The 15,982-nt window shown below is 39.3% G+C and overlaps 2 protein-coding genes across 8 annotated transcripts in view; one reads left to right on the forward strand and one right to left on the reverse strand.

Moving 5' to 3' along the window:
- Positions 1–15,982, reverse strand: part of LOC108319789 (transcriptional adapter ADA2) — a 41,978-nt gene that overhangs the window by 14,138 nt on the left and 11,858 nt on the right. For 3 of the 6 annotated variants that reach the window (XM_052878722.1, XM_017551040.2, XM_052878721.1), the window contains exons 8-11: positions 13,356–13,414; positions 13,190–13,264; positions 2,911–3,148; positions 1,219–1,429 (exon numbers count right to left, since the gene is read on the reverse strand). In XM_052878722.1, the coding sequence (XP_052734682.1) occupies positions 1,219–1,429; positions 2,911–3,148; positions 13,190–13,264; positions 13,356–13,414 (583 nt within the window). The remainder of the gene's footprint in view (positions 1–1,218; positions 1,430–2,910; positions 3,149–13,189; positions 13,265–13,355; positions 13,415–15,982) is intronic. The other 3 variants (XM_017551041.2, XM_052878720.1, XM_052878718.1) reach the window with 3 other exon arrangements.
- LOC128197333 (uncharacterized) lies at positions 13,618–15,911 on the forward strand. 2 transcript variants are annotated; one of them, XM_052878726.1, is made up of 3 exons: positions 13,990–14,144; positions 14,245–15,224; positions 15,461–15,598. In XM_052878726.1, the coding sequence occupies exons 2-3, from the start codon at positions 14,246–14,248 to the stop codon at positions 15,496–15,498; spliced, it is 1,017 nt and encodes a 338-aa protein (XP_052734686.1). In that variant the 5' UTR covers positions 13,990–14,144; position 14,245; the 3' UTR covers positions 15,499–15,598. The 2 variants fall into 2 exon arrangements, with proteins under 2 accessions (XP_052734687.1, XP_052734686.1); XM_052878727.1 differs by having other exon boundaries at positions 13,618–15,224; positions 15,461–15,911.

Raw genomic sequence — 15,982 nt, forward strand, 5'->3', positions numbered from 1 at the left:
GCTTCTAGAACATCACGGTGGATTGTGTGAGGGTAGTATCCTTGAGGAATTTGTGCCAAATCGGAAGCATTGATGAATATGTTCAAGGATTCAAGTGCTCAGTAGCCTAGGTTCCAAAACTCCACAATGAGCAACATTTTTCTTATTTCATCCACAGTTTAAAGGAAGGGATTTGAGCTCATCTTCGAAGCTTGAATGTGGTAACACCTTTAACTCGGGGGAGGTGTATCATGAACATGGATAGAGATGTGAAGTTAAAAAAGTCATCTAGAAGCAGGATAACGTCAAGACAGAATCGCCATGGCATGCTTTCATGTTCGAGCCAAGCAGGTATGAAATTTATGCCAATGTTCGTGAGGCGAATGACCCATAATTCAAAGGGCATTGTAGGACTAAATGGGCATGGGGTTGAAAAACGAGGAAGTGGGCCATATGATAGGGAAGCACCCATTCTCCTTATCAAGAGTTATTTGATGTAAACAAAAGGGCCTGTGTTTCAAATGCAGTGGGCCCTATAGCTGCACGCACCAGTATCCAATTAAACAGCTACATGTCGTGTTGATGGATGATCAATTCCAAGTGGAGTGCACCAAGGAAGATGGAGAGACCATAGACTTAGGAGAAGATGAAGGGGAAGAGACTGATGGGGAATGTAGTTGATAGGTTTCTGAAAATGAAACCTATCTAATTCAAATTCTCACACACGCAAACAAGAATACTGATGGCAAAAAGAATGGTTTCTGTATTGCTGTCTCAACCAAATGTACACACGTAACACCTTCAAGGGAGCCTAATCCCCCTCCACAGGATAATGTTCCTGTCTATACAAAAGAATGCCAAAAATCCCCTATACAATGTACAGAAGCTCTATTTATAAGAGCATTAATTTCCCGCCTACCCTAACTGTTAAAACAGTTACATCTCATTCTTTCTTCTCCTCTCATAAACTCTCCAAACCCTAACAGTAGTGCTCTCTTTTTGCAAAAGATAAAATCGTAGAATCAAGGGGAGCAAAAAACTCCAAGGTTGAAAACAAATGTGAATGATGTACCATTGTCGAAGGATAAAACTATACATTAATGTAAAAGGATATCTACGCTTGTAAAAATGCTTTCATTCAAATTCATTTTTGGGATATAACACTAGTAAAGAAAGTGACTACAATATCTCTGGATAAAGGGTGGTGACATCACCATAATGTGTAGAAGAATGTGTTACCTGTAAATCCTGTATTCTTTTGACCAGTCTATGTTCTTCAATGATATTTTTTAGAAAATCCTGATGTTGTTCTTTTGAATGAAACCGCATGAAGACCTTGTAATGCTGACATATTTGAAGCTCTTCAGGCAAGAGAGATTTCTCAAAAGGATCAAGATAAAGCAACTCCCTTTCAAGTACAAAATGCTTTCTTCGCTTCCGCTCATCTAACCTACACAAAGTATCAGACATATCCTAGCAGTTCAGTTAAACCAAACCATCAATATTTTCAGCAATCATCCTTTTATTAGTTCCATATATAGCATATTGTAATTAAAGTGCAACAAAAATATCCCTAAATCATAGGGATCTAATTATATCGTTGAATCATAGCAATATGATTATATCTTTTGTCTAAAATACACATTGGGCAATATATTTACAATGAAGAATGATACAAGTATATACGGCAACCAAACATAAATATGGTAAATAAAAGATATTGTTACAAACAATGTCAACAATATCTACCAATATCAAATAATATCAAATGTCTATGTTTTCCTAATTAACAATAAATGTTGTTTCCATAATTAACATAAAATGCAATATATCTAACAATATCCCTTATCAAATTACATTACGTTTTTTTATTATATTTCGTATCTCGTGTGTATTCATAGCAATGAAATTATTCTATTCTACCATAATATTTTAGATGTGATAACCCAATCTATACTCTCGTATCTAGGCTTATTACACTCCCTTACGATTTTCATCTCTTTTACCTTTCATTCTTTAGCTTAGCTTTTGCCCTTTTTAGGAGATTTAGGACCTAAATTCAAAATAATGTAAAAGTTGAATTTTGATGCGGAAAATTGCATTCTGGCAACTCTTGCTTTTGCTGACTATTTTTCTCGTAACATTTCCATAGATATCCAATTGAGCTAAGATTTGTTATGTTGGATTTTAGACTAAGAGCTTTAATTCAAGTATTAGAGCATAATTTTTTGACTCAGGTCTAGTTGCAATTCACATTGAAAGTTACAGGCAATATGCTAAGTGGAAAATAATACTCAAGCGCATTGAAGAAATTTCCTTAGTGAGATGAAATTTCATTCATATTCCTAAAAACGAACACCTAAGCAAGAAATAGATAAAGTAGATGTTAGAATAATTACCCTATGTATCAACATTAAGCCTACTTAAGGGTAGTGTGTCTAGTATCTATAGTGTTAGTACCTAGGTCTGCACCTAGGTGTCTAGGAGCATACCCGTAATCTTCCACGTACTTTTGTATTAGAACTTTCTTATATATAGAGTGAGAGGGATCTTTCAAGCCCTCTAGAATTATTTTACAGTTTCAATCTCAAGTGTAGAAACTAATGAAGATGCATTATCCAACTCATGATTAGGTAATCTTGAGGTAAAGATTAGACATAGTTTTGGATGCTTAACAATCTTCAAATTTGAACAAACAACATAATGTCACGATCCTTTTTATAAACAAACAGTTTTATTCTGATAGAAAAAAAAGTAAAAATATAGGAATAATTTAACAATTACATACAATTGAAAATTATAATTTCTTCTAAGAGAATTTCAAAGACAATGGGACAATATAAGAATAATTTAATAAAAGCTACATGGTTTTGCTTTATTCAAAGGTGAGAAGCTTTCTTTCTTTGTCAAAAAACAGTAGGTACTACGTACCTTTTAGAATAGATATGGAGCACATGTAGTTTCATTTGATGTTCAGCTTCAGTATCAGTGTTCTTAAATTCCATATCAGCCAACACTAGCTCAGCATCATTGTCGTATTCAACATCAAATTCCTCTCTTTTAAAACTGTATCCACTCAACTCTGTGATAGAAGGCTTGTCTTCCCCTGATAATTTAGGTTTCTTCTCTCCAATGCTCCGATCTGCTTGAGACTCTCCTAAATAAAATGCTTTCCACATATTAATGAAAAATTATATTTATTAGTTTCCCATTTGAGCAAGAAGCTGACAACACAAACTATTTCTTTGAAACTATGAAAAATTTAAATATCATATATGTCATAAGTACTTGAAATATGTAGGCTAAGATGTATTCATGAATTACTATTAGTTGGCTTCGTATTAAAAACGCCTGTGTCCAAAACAACATTGGTGAGAGATTAGACCCAAACCGAGTTTGGTTAATACAATATATATCACAAACAGTTAATTGAGTAACACGTGATACACATGCATATCATGTGTCGTGCATTAAATAGTTCTCACTTTACTAGTGATAAAATTGTGATTGTAATTTGATAGGTATGGCAGACTTATATGAATCAACTTGGCTAAACTGTAAAATATTATATAGCATTCACTGAATTTCCTCTAAAGAGGGGACCCAAAACAACATACTACTTTCTGGTTATTAGAGAGAACCAGACTCTCCCTCCCTAACCTTCACAAGTTACAAAATAATGATAGAAACTGCTAAAACTGTCCATTCTAACTTTATAGAAGTCAGATGTAACTTACTACAGACAAATAACTTCCTTACAGACAATTAAAATTGTTTGTCATACAATAAACTAACTCATACAGTTTTTCTTCTGCTATAAACATTCCCTTTGTACCTATCAATACCCCCCTCCATGAAGTTTCACCTTGTCCTCAAGATGAAAAGCAAGAAACTCTGTATTGATGGCTGTTGCAGATTCCCAACTGTTTTCAATTGATGGTAAGCGTTGCCATTTAAGTAAAACTTCCAAATCTCCCGTTGGAGACATGCGAACATCTAGCAACTCCTCTAGATAGACCTCTAACATCAATTCTCTTGTAAGTGTAGGTGGAAGAGGCTGAACTGGAGTGGTTGGTTGGACAACACGCTTGAGGAGGGAGACATGAAAGACCGGGTGAATTCTGCTGTGGGCAGGGAGGTCCAACTTATAAGCTACAAGTCCTATGCGTTCCTGGACTATATAAGGACCGTAAAATCTAGGTCTAAGCTTCTCATTAGGTTTGTTAGCCAGCGATTTCAGATGATAGGGTTGCAACTTAAGATACACCCAATCACCCACTTGAAACTCCACATCCCTCTGATGTTTATTAGCCTGTTTCTTGTTCTGTTCCTGGGCTTTGCATAAATTTTCCTTCATCTCCCTCAATATCTCATCCTGTTCTTGTTGTAATTGATTCACACTTTGCACTTTTGATGGGAGAGTAGAACCTTTGAGCAACAAAAGAGGGTCACAGCCATAGAGAGCTTTAAACGGGGACATCTTAGAATTAAACCATAATTAGCGATTAACCACCTCTGCTTGGCCATCGGATTGGTGATGATATGCAGTGCTGAACCTGAGTTTTGTACCAGCCTGTTTAAACAATTCTTTCTAAAAATTGCTTAAGAAAATATTGTCTCTATCGGAGACTATGAGAAATAGAGAAGATTGGGAGAAAATATCCCTTGTGTGTTTAGCATACACATAGGGTAGTTTATTTATATTGTAAGATATGGGCCAATGCCCTTAATACAGAATAGACTAAGCCCAAATAACAGAAACACACATCTTAACATCTAACACTCCCCCTCAAGCTGGAGCATATAAATTATATGTTCCAAGCTTGTTACAAAGATAATCAATTCTAGGTCCTCGTAAGGACTTAGTGAATATGTCTATCAACTGGTTGCCTGAGTTAACAAACTCAGTCTTGATATTTCCGGATATGATTTTTTCTCGAATGAAATGACAATCAACTTCAATGTGTTTGGTTCTCTCATGGAAGACAGGGTTAGAGCTAATATGGAGAGCAGCTTGATTATCACATATAAGTATCATGTGAATGACATCTCCAAATATCAATTCAGTAAGCAATTGTTTAAGCCACACAAGCTCGCAAGTAGTTGATGCCATAGCTCTATATTCTGCTTCTGCACTGGACCTTGCCACAACACTTTGCTTCTTACTTTTCCAAGATATCAGGTTGCTACCAATAGAGACACAATATCCAGAAGTAGACCTCCTATCAGAAGGGGAACCAGCCCAATCAGCATCTGAATAGCAAACGATTTTTGTATCGTTGTTAGGGCCATATAGCAAACCTTTTCCAGGTGATCTTTTAATATACTTCAGTATGCGAACAACTGCATCCCAATGGTCTTCACATGGGGAGTTTAGAAATTGACTCACCACACTAACTGCGAAGGAAATGTCAGGACGCGTAACAGTAAGATAGTTTAATTTACCAACTAGTCTTCTGTACCGTTCAAGATCTGAGAAAGGCTCCCCCTGATTTGGTAGGAGTTTGATGTTAGGGTCCATAGGTGTCTCAACAGATTTACAGTTCATTAACCTTGTTTCCTCCAAGATGTCTAACGCATACTTCATCTGAGATATGACAATACCATCATTGGATTGTGCTACTTCAATACCCAAAAAGTACCGGAGTTTGCCAAGATCTTTGGTTTGAAAATGATGACAAAGGTGTTGTTTCATCTGAGAGATGCCAAGATAGTCGCTTCCTGTGAGAACAATATCATCGACATACACTATTAAGTAGATACATCCAGCACTCGAGTGGCGATAGAACACTGAATGATCCGCTTCACTGCGAGACATACCAAATTGTTGAACAACACAACTGAATTTACCAAACCAGGCCCGAGGAGACTGTTTTAGGCCATATAAGGATTTGCGAAGACAACATACCAATCCAGATGACTCCCCCTGAGCAACAAAGCCAGGCGGTTGCTCCATATAAATTTCTTCATGCAAATCACCACTGAGGAAAGCATTTTTGACATCAAGTTGGTAAAGAGGCCATTGTCGAAGAGCGGCCATGGCAATGAATAGGCGAACAGAGGTCATTTTTGCCACTGGAGAAAAAGTATCACCATAATCCAAACCAAAAATCTGTGTGTAGCCTTTGGCAACCAGTCGAGCTTTCAGACGATCAATTGTGGCATCAGGACTAACCTTGATAGCATACACCCACCTGCAACCAACAACAGACTTTCCAGATGGTAATTGGACAAGCTCCCAAGTTCCACTTTCCTGTAAAGCATTTAATTCATCCATCATAGCTTGACGCCAACCAGGAAGAGTTAAGGCATCACCCACAGATTTGGGAATTGACACAGAAGAAATGGATGAGAGACAAGTATAAAAAGATGGAGATAATCTATGGTAATGAAGAACAGTATAATGGGGGGAAGGGTTACAGGTAGAGCGTATACCTTTACGGAGGTCAATAGGCAAGTCAGACTCAGTTGCTAGAGCCGGAGGAGACACATGAGGCGGCACCGAAAGTGAGTCATGAGGGAGACAATTACGACGACTATACACCTGAAGGGGTGGAGGTGAAGGATGATCCTGTGGTGAATGAGAGTCTAAAGAAGGAGAAGACAAAATGGGTGGAGCTAATTGAGACAAATGTAAAGGGAAACCCATGAAGTCTTACTATTTCTTTAATGAACAATTGAGCAACTTGTGTTGTTGTAAAGGTGTGAGCAAGTGCCAAAAAGTGAGCATACTTCGTGAGTCTATCCACCACCACGAGGATGGTGTCTTTCCCTTGGACTTTAGGCAACCCCAATGTTCATTAAAGTTGTTTGTGGTTTGGCCAAGCCGACTGTCCGAGCTGTTTGGGACCTTGATTTCGATGTTCTGGAACTCATTTTTATGTGGGGTTTAGGTTGCATGGGGTTTAAGAACCTGGCCAAGATGTTGGTAGTAGTGTTGGCTGAGCTTTTTAAGCACTTGGCCGAGTTGGTATGTGTGAGGCCAAGTTGTTTTAAATGTTTTATGAGTGGTCGGTGCGATTGCCAAGTTGCTGTGATTGAGCGTTGAGCTGGTTGAGGTGTCTTTCCATGTTGTTTGTGTGATAAACCATGTTGTTGTGTTGACGGTTGTTAGAATTATTGTATTTGTATTTAGATGTGAGTTGTGAGTGTGTTGTATGTGAGTGTCTGTGAGTGTGTACCACTCCCTTAATCCTATAAGTATAGGATTAAGGAGAAGGGATGTAACATGTAAGAGAACCATTTCATTTAATACAATACCATTTTCACATGGTATCAGAGCAGGTTATCTGATCTACCTCTAGGGTCTCTGCTGTCTGCCGGCGGCCGGCCGCCATGGCCGCCGGCAGCCCCTACAATTTTCGACAGCCTCTACAGTTTCCGGTGACAGCCCCTTAAATTCCATTTTCTCTTCTTCTCTGTGCATCCGTCCAGACCAAGTGTGCCACTGCTGTCGCCGCCACTTTCCGCTGCCATCGCTGCTGACTCCGCGCCGCCACGGAGCTCTTCTTTCCGGCTAGTCCGCCGCCGGCCGCCGACACCGTTTCGACCGGTGACCATCGGATCTGGAGCGTCTCCTCGAGCGACGGCCAACCCCGCCGGAGACAACACCAGATTCCTCTGAAGGCGCCTCCACGCGCCTCCTCTTTCCGGCAGATCTCGGACGCGTATAGCCACGCGCCGCCTTGTCGTCGGCCACCGTCACCGTTCCGACCAGCGACCACTGGATCTGGTTCACCTCTTCACGCGACGACCAACCCCACCGGTGCCGGCGACCGAAACCTCCGCACCAGCTGTCACGCGCCGCTTCTTCTCGGCCAGTCTCGGCCGCGTGTTCTGCACGCGCCGCCTTCCCGCTGCCGGAGTTTCACCGCGACACCTCCATAACCGTCGTCGGAGCTCCCTCTCTTTGTTCCGACCCTCAGAGCAGCCATTGCTGCCATCTTCGTCTCCACCGTTGATGTCCAGGCGCCATTTGCTGCTGTCCCGCGCCGTTTGCCACTGTCTAGGCGCCATTTGCCGCTGTCCCGCGCCGTTTCTGCTGTCCCGCGCCATTTCTGCTGTCTGGCGCCGTTTCTCCGTTGTCCAGGCGCCGGTTGCTGCTGTCCGGGCACCGTGTTCCGCTGTCCAGCCACTGTTTGCCTCTGCCCGCGCCGTCTGCCGCTGTCTAGGTGCCGTTTCCACTGTCTGGCGCCGTTTCCGCTGTCCGGCACCGTTTTGCCGTTGTCAAGGCGAAGTTTGCCGTTGTTCGGCACTGTTTGCCACTTTTCGGTGCTAGAGTTAGCACTGTTTGCTGCTGTTTGGTGCTAGAGTTAGCACAGTTTGCCGCTGTTCGGTGCTAGAGTTAGCCCGATCTTCTTGCACTATTTGCTGCTGTTCGGCACAGCCGTTGTTCGGTGCTAGAGTTAGCCCGATCTTCTTGTGATACACTGCTACGTATCACCACTTGGGAATTGTCCAGGAAAGAATTTTGGACCTTCAATTTGGATCTTTGATGCCTCTGTTTCAGCATTGTAGCTTAATCTTGTGTTTTGTTTTAGTGGTCCAGCAACTGTGATATTCCACATTTCCGCCGTTCACACTAAGGGGGAGTACGTTTCCAAGACACTGCAAGTCACATGTATATGGGTGTAGTCCCTGCAGTTTTGTAGATTTCAACTACTACTGTTGATCCCGTCACCCAGCCATCATTGATGAGGATTTAGTGTAGTCCCTGCAGTTTTGTAGCTCTTAGCTTTCAGCTACCACTGTTGATCCCGTCACTCATCCATCATTGATTGGAGAATCAGTCCTTGCAGTTTGTCATTGGCCACCAATGCTTTCCTTCATCCACTTTTGAAGTTGAAGTTTCACAAGCTGCTGTTGTCCATCTATGTTTGCCTCACACTCTTGAAGACAAATCATCTAGTTCAACACCGAGTTCATCTATTCCAAGCTTAGTACATACAATATGTATGCTCTAGCTTGAGGGGGAGTGTTAGAATTATTGTATTTGTATTTAGATGTGAGTTGTGAGTGTGCTGTATGTGAGTGTCTGTGAGGTGTGTACCACTCCCTTAATCCTATAAGTATAGGATTAAGGAGAAGGGATGTAACATGTAAGAGAACCATTTCATTTAATACAATACCATTTTCACAACGGTGTTGGAATTGTGGATCCTATGTCTTCTTACGTACTCACTGTTGAATGATGCGAGAAAGTCCTCCTTTGGTGAGTAAACCCTATTTTGGTGAACAACAAAGTGTTGCTTTGGTGAGTAGGTCCTGTTTTGGTGAACAGGAAAGTCCTACTTTGGTCAGTAAGCCCTGTTTTGGTGAACAGGAAAGTCCTATTTTGGTGAACAGACCATGCTTTGTTGAACAGGCGCTGGAGTACGGAAGATAACATATGGTAATAGTGATTGGTGGTGGTGGCATGGTTTCTCTGGATTAAAGTATGGATTGGCATTAATGTATTGTGTTGTGAATTTGATTTAAGTAGGGGTGTTATGAGCTTAGACTTTAATTAATAATTGTATTATTATATGTTGATTTTGATATTGATTCTGTTAGCTCACCCTTACATTTGTGGTTGTGGTTTCGACCAGCGATGATTGTAACTATATAGGAACAAATGATGTTACAAAGGATATTATTGATGATGTTGATGTTGTGTAAAGCGAGATGAGTAGGGAATTATTATCAAGGTTTTCAAAACATTGTTATTTGATTAAATAAATTATGCTGAGAAGTTTTAGTATGTTATTTCAAGTTATAATTGGATTAATTATTATTTTTGCATGTTTTTTTTAATTTCACGATAATGTAATAAAGTTTTAAATTTTCACTATATTGTGATGGTATCAGAGTTGTATTTCTTTTTAAGTAATGAACATTCTTTTACTTACCCGTGAATCCTAAATTGGGGTGTTACATGGAGTCTCCATCCCTTCTTCATGCTCAGTTAGATCATCTCAGTTTTGTCAAATTGCAGCAACTTGTTCCCAGCTTGTCCAATTTATTTAATTTGTTGTGAGTCATGTCAATTACGAAAACATAGTCATAGTTTCTTTCTCATAGTGTCTTACAACATGCTTCATCACCTTTTGCATTAGTTCACTCTGACATTTGGAGACCTCGCCCTGTTAAGTCTAATTTAGGCTTTTAGTATTTTCTTACTTTTATTGATGATTATTCCATATGCACTTGGTTGTTTTTAATGAAAAATCATTGAGTTAATTTCTATATTTCAATCCTTTTATAATGAAATTAAAACTCAGTTTTTGATTTCTATTCGAACTTTGAAGTGATAATGGTCGTGAATATTTTTCCATTCTTTTAAACATTTTATGATTTCTCATGGCATTCTTCATCAAACTTCATGTCCTTATACACCTCAGCAAAAGAGAGTGGTTGAGCACAAGAATGGACATATTGTTGAAAGAACTGGCACACTTTTAATTCACGGTGAGCTTCCTCAACATCTTTGGGGGTGATGTTCTTCTTACACACGTTATCTTATTATCTGCATGTCCTCTTTGGTTTTAAATAACAAAATTCTGCATTATATTTTATTTCCTCATGCACCTATACATCCCTTTACCTATTAAAGTTTGAGTCTACATGTTTTATTTATAATTTTTGTACTGGTCTTGATAAGTTATCTCTTGGATCATACAAATATGTTTTTATTCAGATTCACTTGATCACAAAAAGGATATAAGTGTTTCTCTCATTCTGTTAACTTTTATTTTATTTTAGTAGATGTCACCTTTAATGAGTCTTCTTTTTACTTTAGCGGGTCATCTTATTTTTCTTTAGATGTGTCTCTGTCTACTACAGTTAATATTCATGTTGTTTGTGATCCTCCCGTTGTGCCTAATCCAATGTCAAATTCTCCTCCACCACCACTTCAAGTTTATAGTCGAAGACATCATTCCCAACAACCACCAAATGAATCACTTCAAATGCCAACTATTTGGTCTCTTCTGACAACTGAGTTTGACCTTCCAATTGTCCTCTATAAAGGTATACGTTATATTCCTAAATGGAGATTTCTAGGAAAAAATTCAAATGGAGGACCCTCTCGAATTTGTTGCGCAGGGGAGTCTTTTGGATATTATCGTCTTTGCAAATCTTTATATGGCCTAAAACAGTCTCCTAGGGCTTGGTTTGGAAAATTCATTAGCATTGTTCAACAATTTAGTATGACTCAGGGTGGGGTAGATCATTCAATCTTTTACCATTATTCAAGAGCTGGATGTGTCTATTTGATAGTATATATTGATGACATTGTTCTCAGAAGCAATGACCAGATAGCATCTCCAAGATGAAACAACATCTTTGCCACTATTTTCATACCAAAGATCTTGGCAAACCCAAATATTTCTTGGGTATTGAGGTAGCACAATCCAACAATGGTATTCTTATATCTAAAAGGAAGTATGCATTAGATATTTTGGAGAAAATTGGGTTGATGAATTCAAAATCTATTAACACACTCATGGATCGTAGATCAGAACTCCTATTAAATCAGGGGAGCCTAGTTCAAATCCTGAGTAGTATAGAAGATTGGTTGGGAAATTAAATTAGCTTGCAGCTACTTGTCTTGACATTTCCTTTGAAATCAGTGTAGTGAACCAATTTCTCAATTCCCCATGTGAAGATAATTGGAATACAATCATCCATAAATTAGAGTACATTAAATGATCTCCTGGAAAAGGTTTGTTATATGGTTCCAATAACCTTACAAAAGTTGTTCGCTATTCAAATGATGATTGGACAAGATCTTGTTCTGATAGAAGATCTACTTCTGGGTATTTTGTCTCCATTAATGATAACTTGATCTCTTGGACGAGTAAGAAACAAAGTGTTGTGGTAAGATCTAGTGCAGAAGTAGAATATAGAGCTTACCTCAACCACTTCTTAACTTCTTTAACTTAAGCAATTGCTTAGAGAGTTACAATTTGAAGATATCACTGAAATGGCACATATATTATATCAGTTTGAATCATGTCTTTCATAAGAGGACAAACACATTGAGATTGATTGTCATTTCCTTTGAGAGAAGATTGTATCTGAAGATATCAAGACTAAGTTCGTCAACTCAAATGATCAGCTAGCAGATATTTTCACTAAGTCTTTACGAGGACCGAGAATTGATTATATTTGTAACAAACTTGGTACATACAATTTATATGCACCAACTTGAAGGAGAGTGTTAGATAAATTGCATTTTTTATGTTAATTAGGGAAACATAGTTTCTATGTTAATTATGTTATTTTTACATATTCATTTGTATTTCGACTTAGTCCACATTCTCATTATTATAAATATATTATGCTATGTGTATTTTTTGTACAAAGAAGATTAATCTAATACCTAGTTTTACTATATTCCACAACAACATAGTCATTCAAACCTATGGTAGTCAAATTCGTTACGCTATTATGCCACCATTATTGGGCTCTTGTTAGACTACCCATAAATATCTAATCTCATGCTCGAGATGTTCATTCCTCTATGTTAGGGACCAGTTAGAGATTCCATATCGACTAGGAATAAAAGCATATTATAATATATAAATGAGAACAAACTTCACGTTACAAGTTGACTTCACGAAATGGAATTAGGCGTAAACCCACTTACTAACACTCTACAACCTTAATTTTAAACAATTTATTAAGTAGCACAATTGGCTTCTAGAACAAAGGGTTATTGTGTGAAAAAAAGTGTTAAAGATATATGAACCATTCAGGCTTCTTCAGCTAACAACTTTAACTTTCAAGCCCAAAGCAATGTTGTCAGTGTATAAAGTTTTATTATCCCACAGTTTGGTGAGGTTTAAATTTGGTGAGAAATTATGTCAAACCCCCAATTAGGGATGTGAAATATTTTCATATTGGTTGAGGGTTTTGGTGACATCAAATTCGTTGTAGAGTAAATCAGTCCTGAAATAATCATTATTCTAGAAACAAAAGCTCCTGATTTTGTTGATCTAAATAATTATCACCCAATGCACAAATTATAGTAGAATAATAAATTAATAAAATTGATCTTTAAAAATACTTTTAAAATATGAAGTCCAAATTAGGGGTTTAGAGGTAGTCATTCAAAATTTCTAAACTAGCCAATGTTTACATTCAGTCAAGAGCAACAAATATATCCAAAGAAATACTAACTCAACACAAAATGAAGAGGCAGTATTTCATACAGCATCAGAAAACATACCTTCAACCTTGACTTCTTTACTTTGGCTCAAGTTGGAAGTCTTCTTAACGGTACTTGAGCAAGATTTTCCACATGCTGAACCCATTTCATTCATATAAATTATACTCAATAAAAATTTCAATACAAAATGATAAAAACAGACTTTTCTCACACTATATGATAGTACCTGAGGTTAATCTGGAGATTTCTAGATTATTAATTTCTGCCTCCTTTGTTTCTTCAAAACTGAGATGTTACACCAAAGTATTGGCAGATTCAGAAATGATTGATTCTGTTAGAATATTGGTTTATGGGTGAGTGTGTATGAGCTGTGTGTGAGTGTGTATGAGTGTGTATGAGTTGTGTGTGAGTTGTATTAAGTGGGTTACAACTAGAGAGCACTCTCTCTAGTTCTATAAATGTAAGCTTAAGAGTAGAAATGAAATAAGTCTTTGAGAAACATTTTTTCTCTCTTTTAGATCTCAAGTTGGTATCAGAGCGGGTTCATCCTGCTCTGGTTTCAGTGTGTTGTTCACCAGCACGGTCACTGCTGGTCGCACCTGTCCGGTGCCGTTCGTCGTTGTCTGCGGCTGTCTCGCCACTATTTGCAGCTGTCAACTGCAATTTCAAGTTTTTCAACTTGGCCGCCATCCTGGTATCTGTCCGCTACCGTCTGCCGCTATCCGCCGCCGTCCGCCGCCGACCGCCGCCGACCGTCGCCGTCCGCCGCCGTCCGCCGCCACTGTTCCGTCCGGCGACCACTGGATCTGGTTCGCCTCTTCACGCGACAGCCAACCACGCCGGTGGGTTCGCCTGATTCTCCTCCACGCTCCGTCACGCGCCACCTCTTTGCGCGCTGCGAATAGGCGCGTGCTGTCCACGCGCCGCCCTCTGCTCACCAGAAAGTTTCCGCGCCACCTCCATAGCCGTCGCCCTCAGCTCCTCTGTCCATTTTGACCCTCAAAATCTTACTTTGGTGGGTCCAGAAGCTCCCTTTTAAGAAAACCTTAAGAAACCCTCTAGGGTTTTCTGGTCCTTCACGGATTTTCTGATTTCCTCTCCTGTTTTTATCAAAGAATGGCATCTGGAAGTGTTCTTTCTTTCTCTGGAAGTCCCTCAATCACTTCCGAAAAGCTAAATGGAAAGAATTATATGTCTTGGTCTGCTGCTGTAGAAATGTGGTTCCTTGGTCAAGGACGTTATGACCACCTTGAGCAGGATGGGAGTCAAGTACCTTCTGACATAGCTGAACAATGGAAACAAGCTGATTTTCAATTGTGTGCCCTCTTGTGGCAATCTGTGGAACCCCGACTTTTGATATCTCTTAGAGCCTTCAAGACATGTCACACTTTTTGGAAGAAAGCTCAAAGCATTTATGCTAATGATATTCAACGTCTCTATGATACCGCAAACAAGCTCGCCTGTCTCAAAATGACAGACCATGATATGGTCTCCTTCATGACTGAAGCCCAAGCAGCTGTGGAAGAATTGAGAATGTTCTTGGAAGTGGAATCTTCGGAAGATATCAAAAAGAAGCTTGACAAGTATTATATGGTGATGATCCTCCGTGCTTTGCATCCAGATTTGAATCACATCAGAGATCAACTTCTGACAAGTCATGAAGTCCCTTCTATGGAAGCCTTAACCACACGTCTTCTTCGTGTTCCTGTGCCTCAGTCTCAGGAAGCTCATGAAACAATAGCACCATCTCTCATGGTTGCCACGCGAGGAAGAGGAGGACGTGGAACTAGAGGAGGAGGACGTGGAGGTCGGGGAAATCAACAGTGCTCTTACTGTAAGAGGATGGGTCACATCCGAGAAAACTGCTACTCCTTGCATGGCTTTCCTTCAAAAACTGCCAATATATCTCAGGCTGAAACTTCCACTTCCAACTCCAAGTTTACTGAGGAAGAGTATCAAGAGTATCTGCGCTTAAAGTCTAACAGCTTGGCACAATCATCTCAGTCCTCAAGTACGTCCACAGCTTGCATTTCTCAATCCATGGCAGGTCCAAATTCATGGGTAATTGACTCGGGTGCTTCTGATCACATTTCTGGTAATACCTCATTGTTCTCAAATCTTTCCCTTCAAGAAAAACCTCATTTCATTACCCTTGCAAATGGCTCTAAAACTTGTTCAAAGGGAGTCGGTCGAGTTTCCCTGTCTCCTTCTCTAACTCTGAAATCCGTTCTTTTTGTACCTAACTGTCCATTCAATTTAATTTCCCTAAGTCAGTTAACCAAAATACTAAATTGTTCAATAACGTTTGATTCAAAATCTTTTGTTATACAGGAGCGTGGCTCGGGGAGACAGATTGGAGAAGGATATGAAGCTGGAGGTTTATACCATTTTGGATTTCGTCCACGGGTATCTTGTGTTGCTGCTCTTCCCCCTAAAGTGTTACATGATCGGTTTGGCCATCCTAACTTGTCAAAATTAAAAAAGATGTGTCCTGAACTTAGTGGTCTTCAGACCTTAGAATGTGAGTCCTGTCAACTAGGAAAACATGTTAGATCTGTCTTCCCTAAAAGATCTCAATCAATGTGTACTTCTAGTTTTTCTATTATTCATTCTGATGTCTGGGGACCTAGTCGCGTCTCTTCTTTTGGTTTTCGGTATTTTGTTACCTTTATTGATGAGTATTCTAGATGTACTTGGGTTTATCTGATGAAAGATCGCTCTGAATTGTTACCCATTTTCACATCCTTTTTGAATGAAATCAAGAACCAATTTGGTCAAGTAATTAAAGTCTTAAGAAGTGATAACGCTAAAGAGTATTTCTCATCAACTTTTTCTTCACTTCTTAGCTCCCAT

The sequence above is a fragment of the Vigna angularis genome, chromosome 6 (assembly GCF_016808095.1).
Source record: "Vigna angularis cultivar LongXiaoDou No.4 chromosome 6, ASM1680809v1, whole genome shotgun sequence".
Taxonomy (NCBI): domain Eukaryota; kingdom Viridiplantae; phylum Streptophyta; class Magnoliopsida; order Fabales; family Fabaceae; genus Vigna; species Vigna angularis.

Excerpts from the sequence above, each read along its gene's own strand:
- LOC128197333 (XM_052878727.1), top strand. The coding sequence starts at position 14,246 with ATGGCATCTGGAAGTGTTCTTTCTTTCTCTGGAAGTCCCTCAATCACT. Across the intron at positions 15,225-15,460 it reads TGCTTCTGATCACATTTCTG|GAGCGTGGCTCGGGGAGACA; the intron begins GTAATACCTCAT and ends TTTGTTATACAG.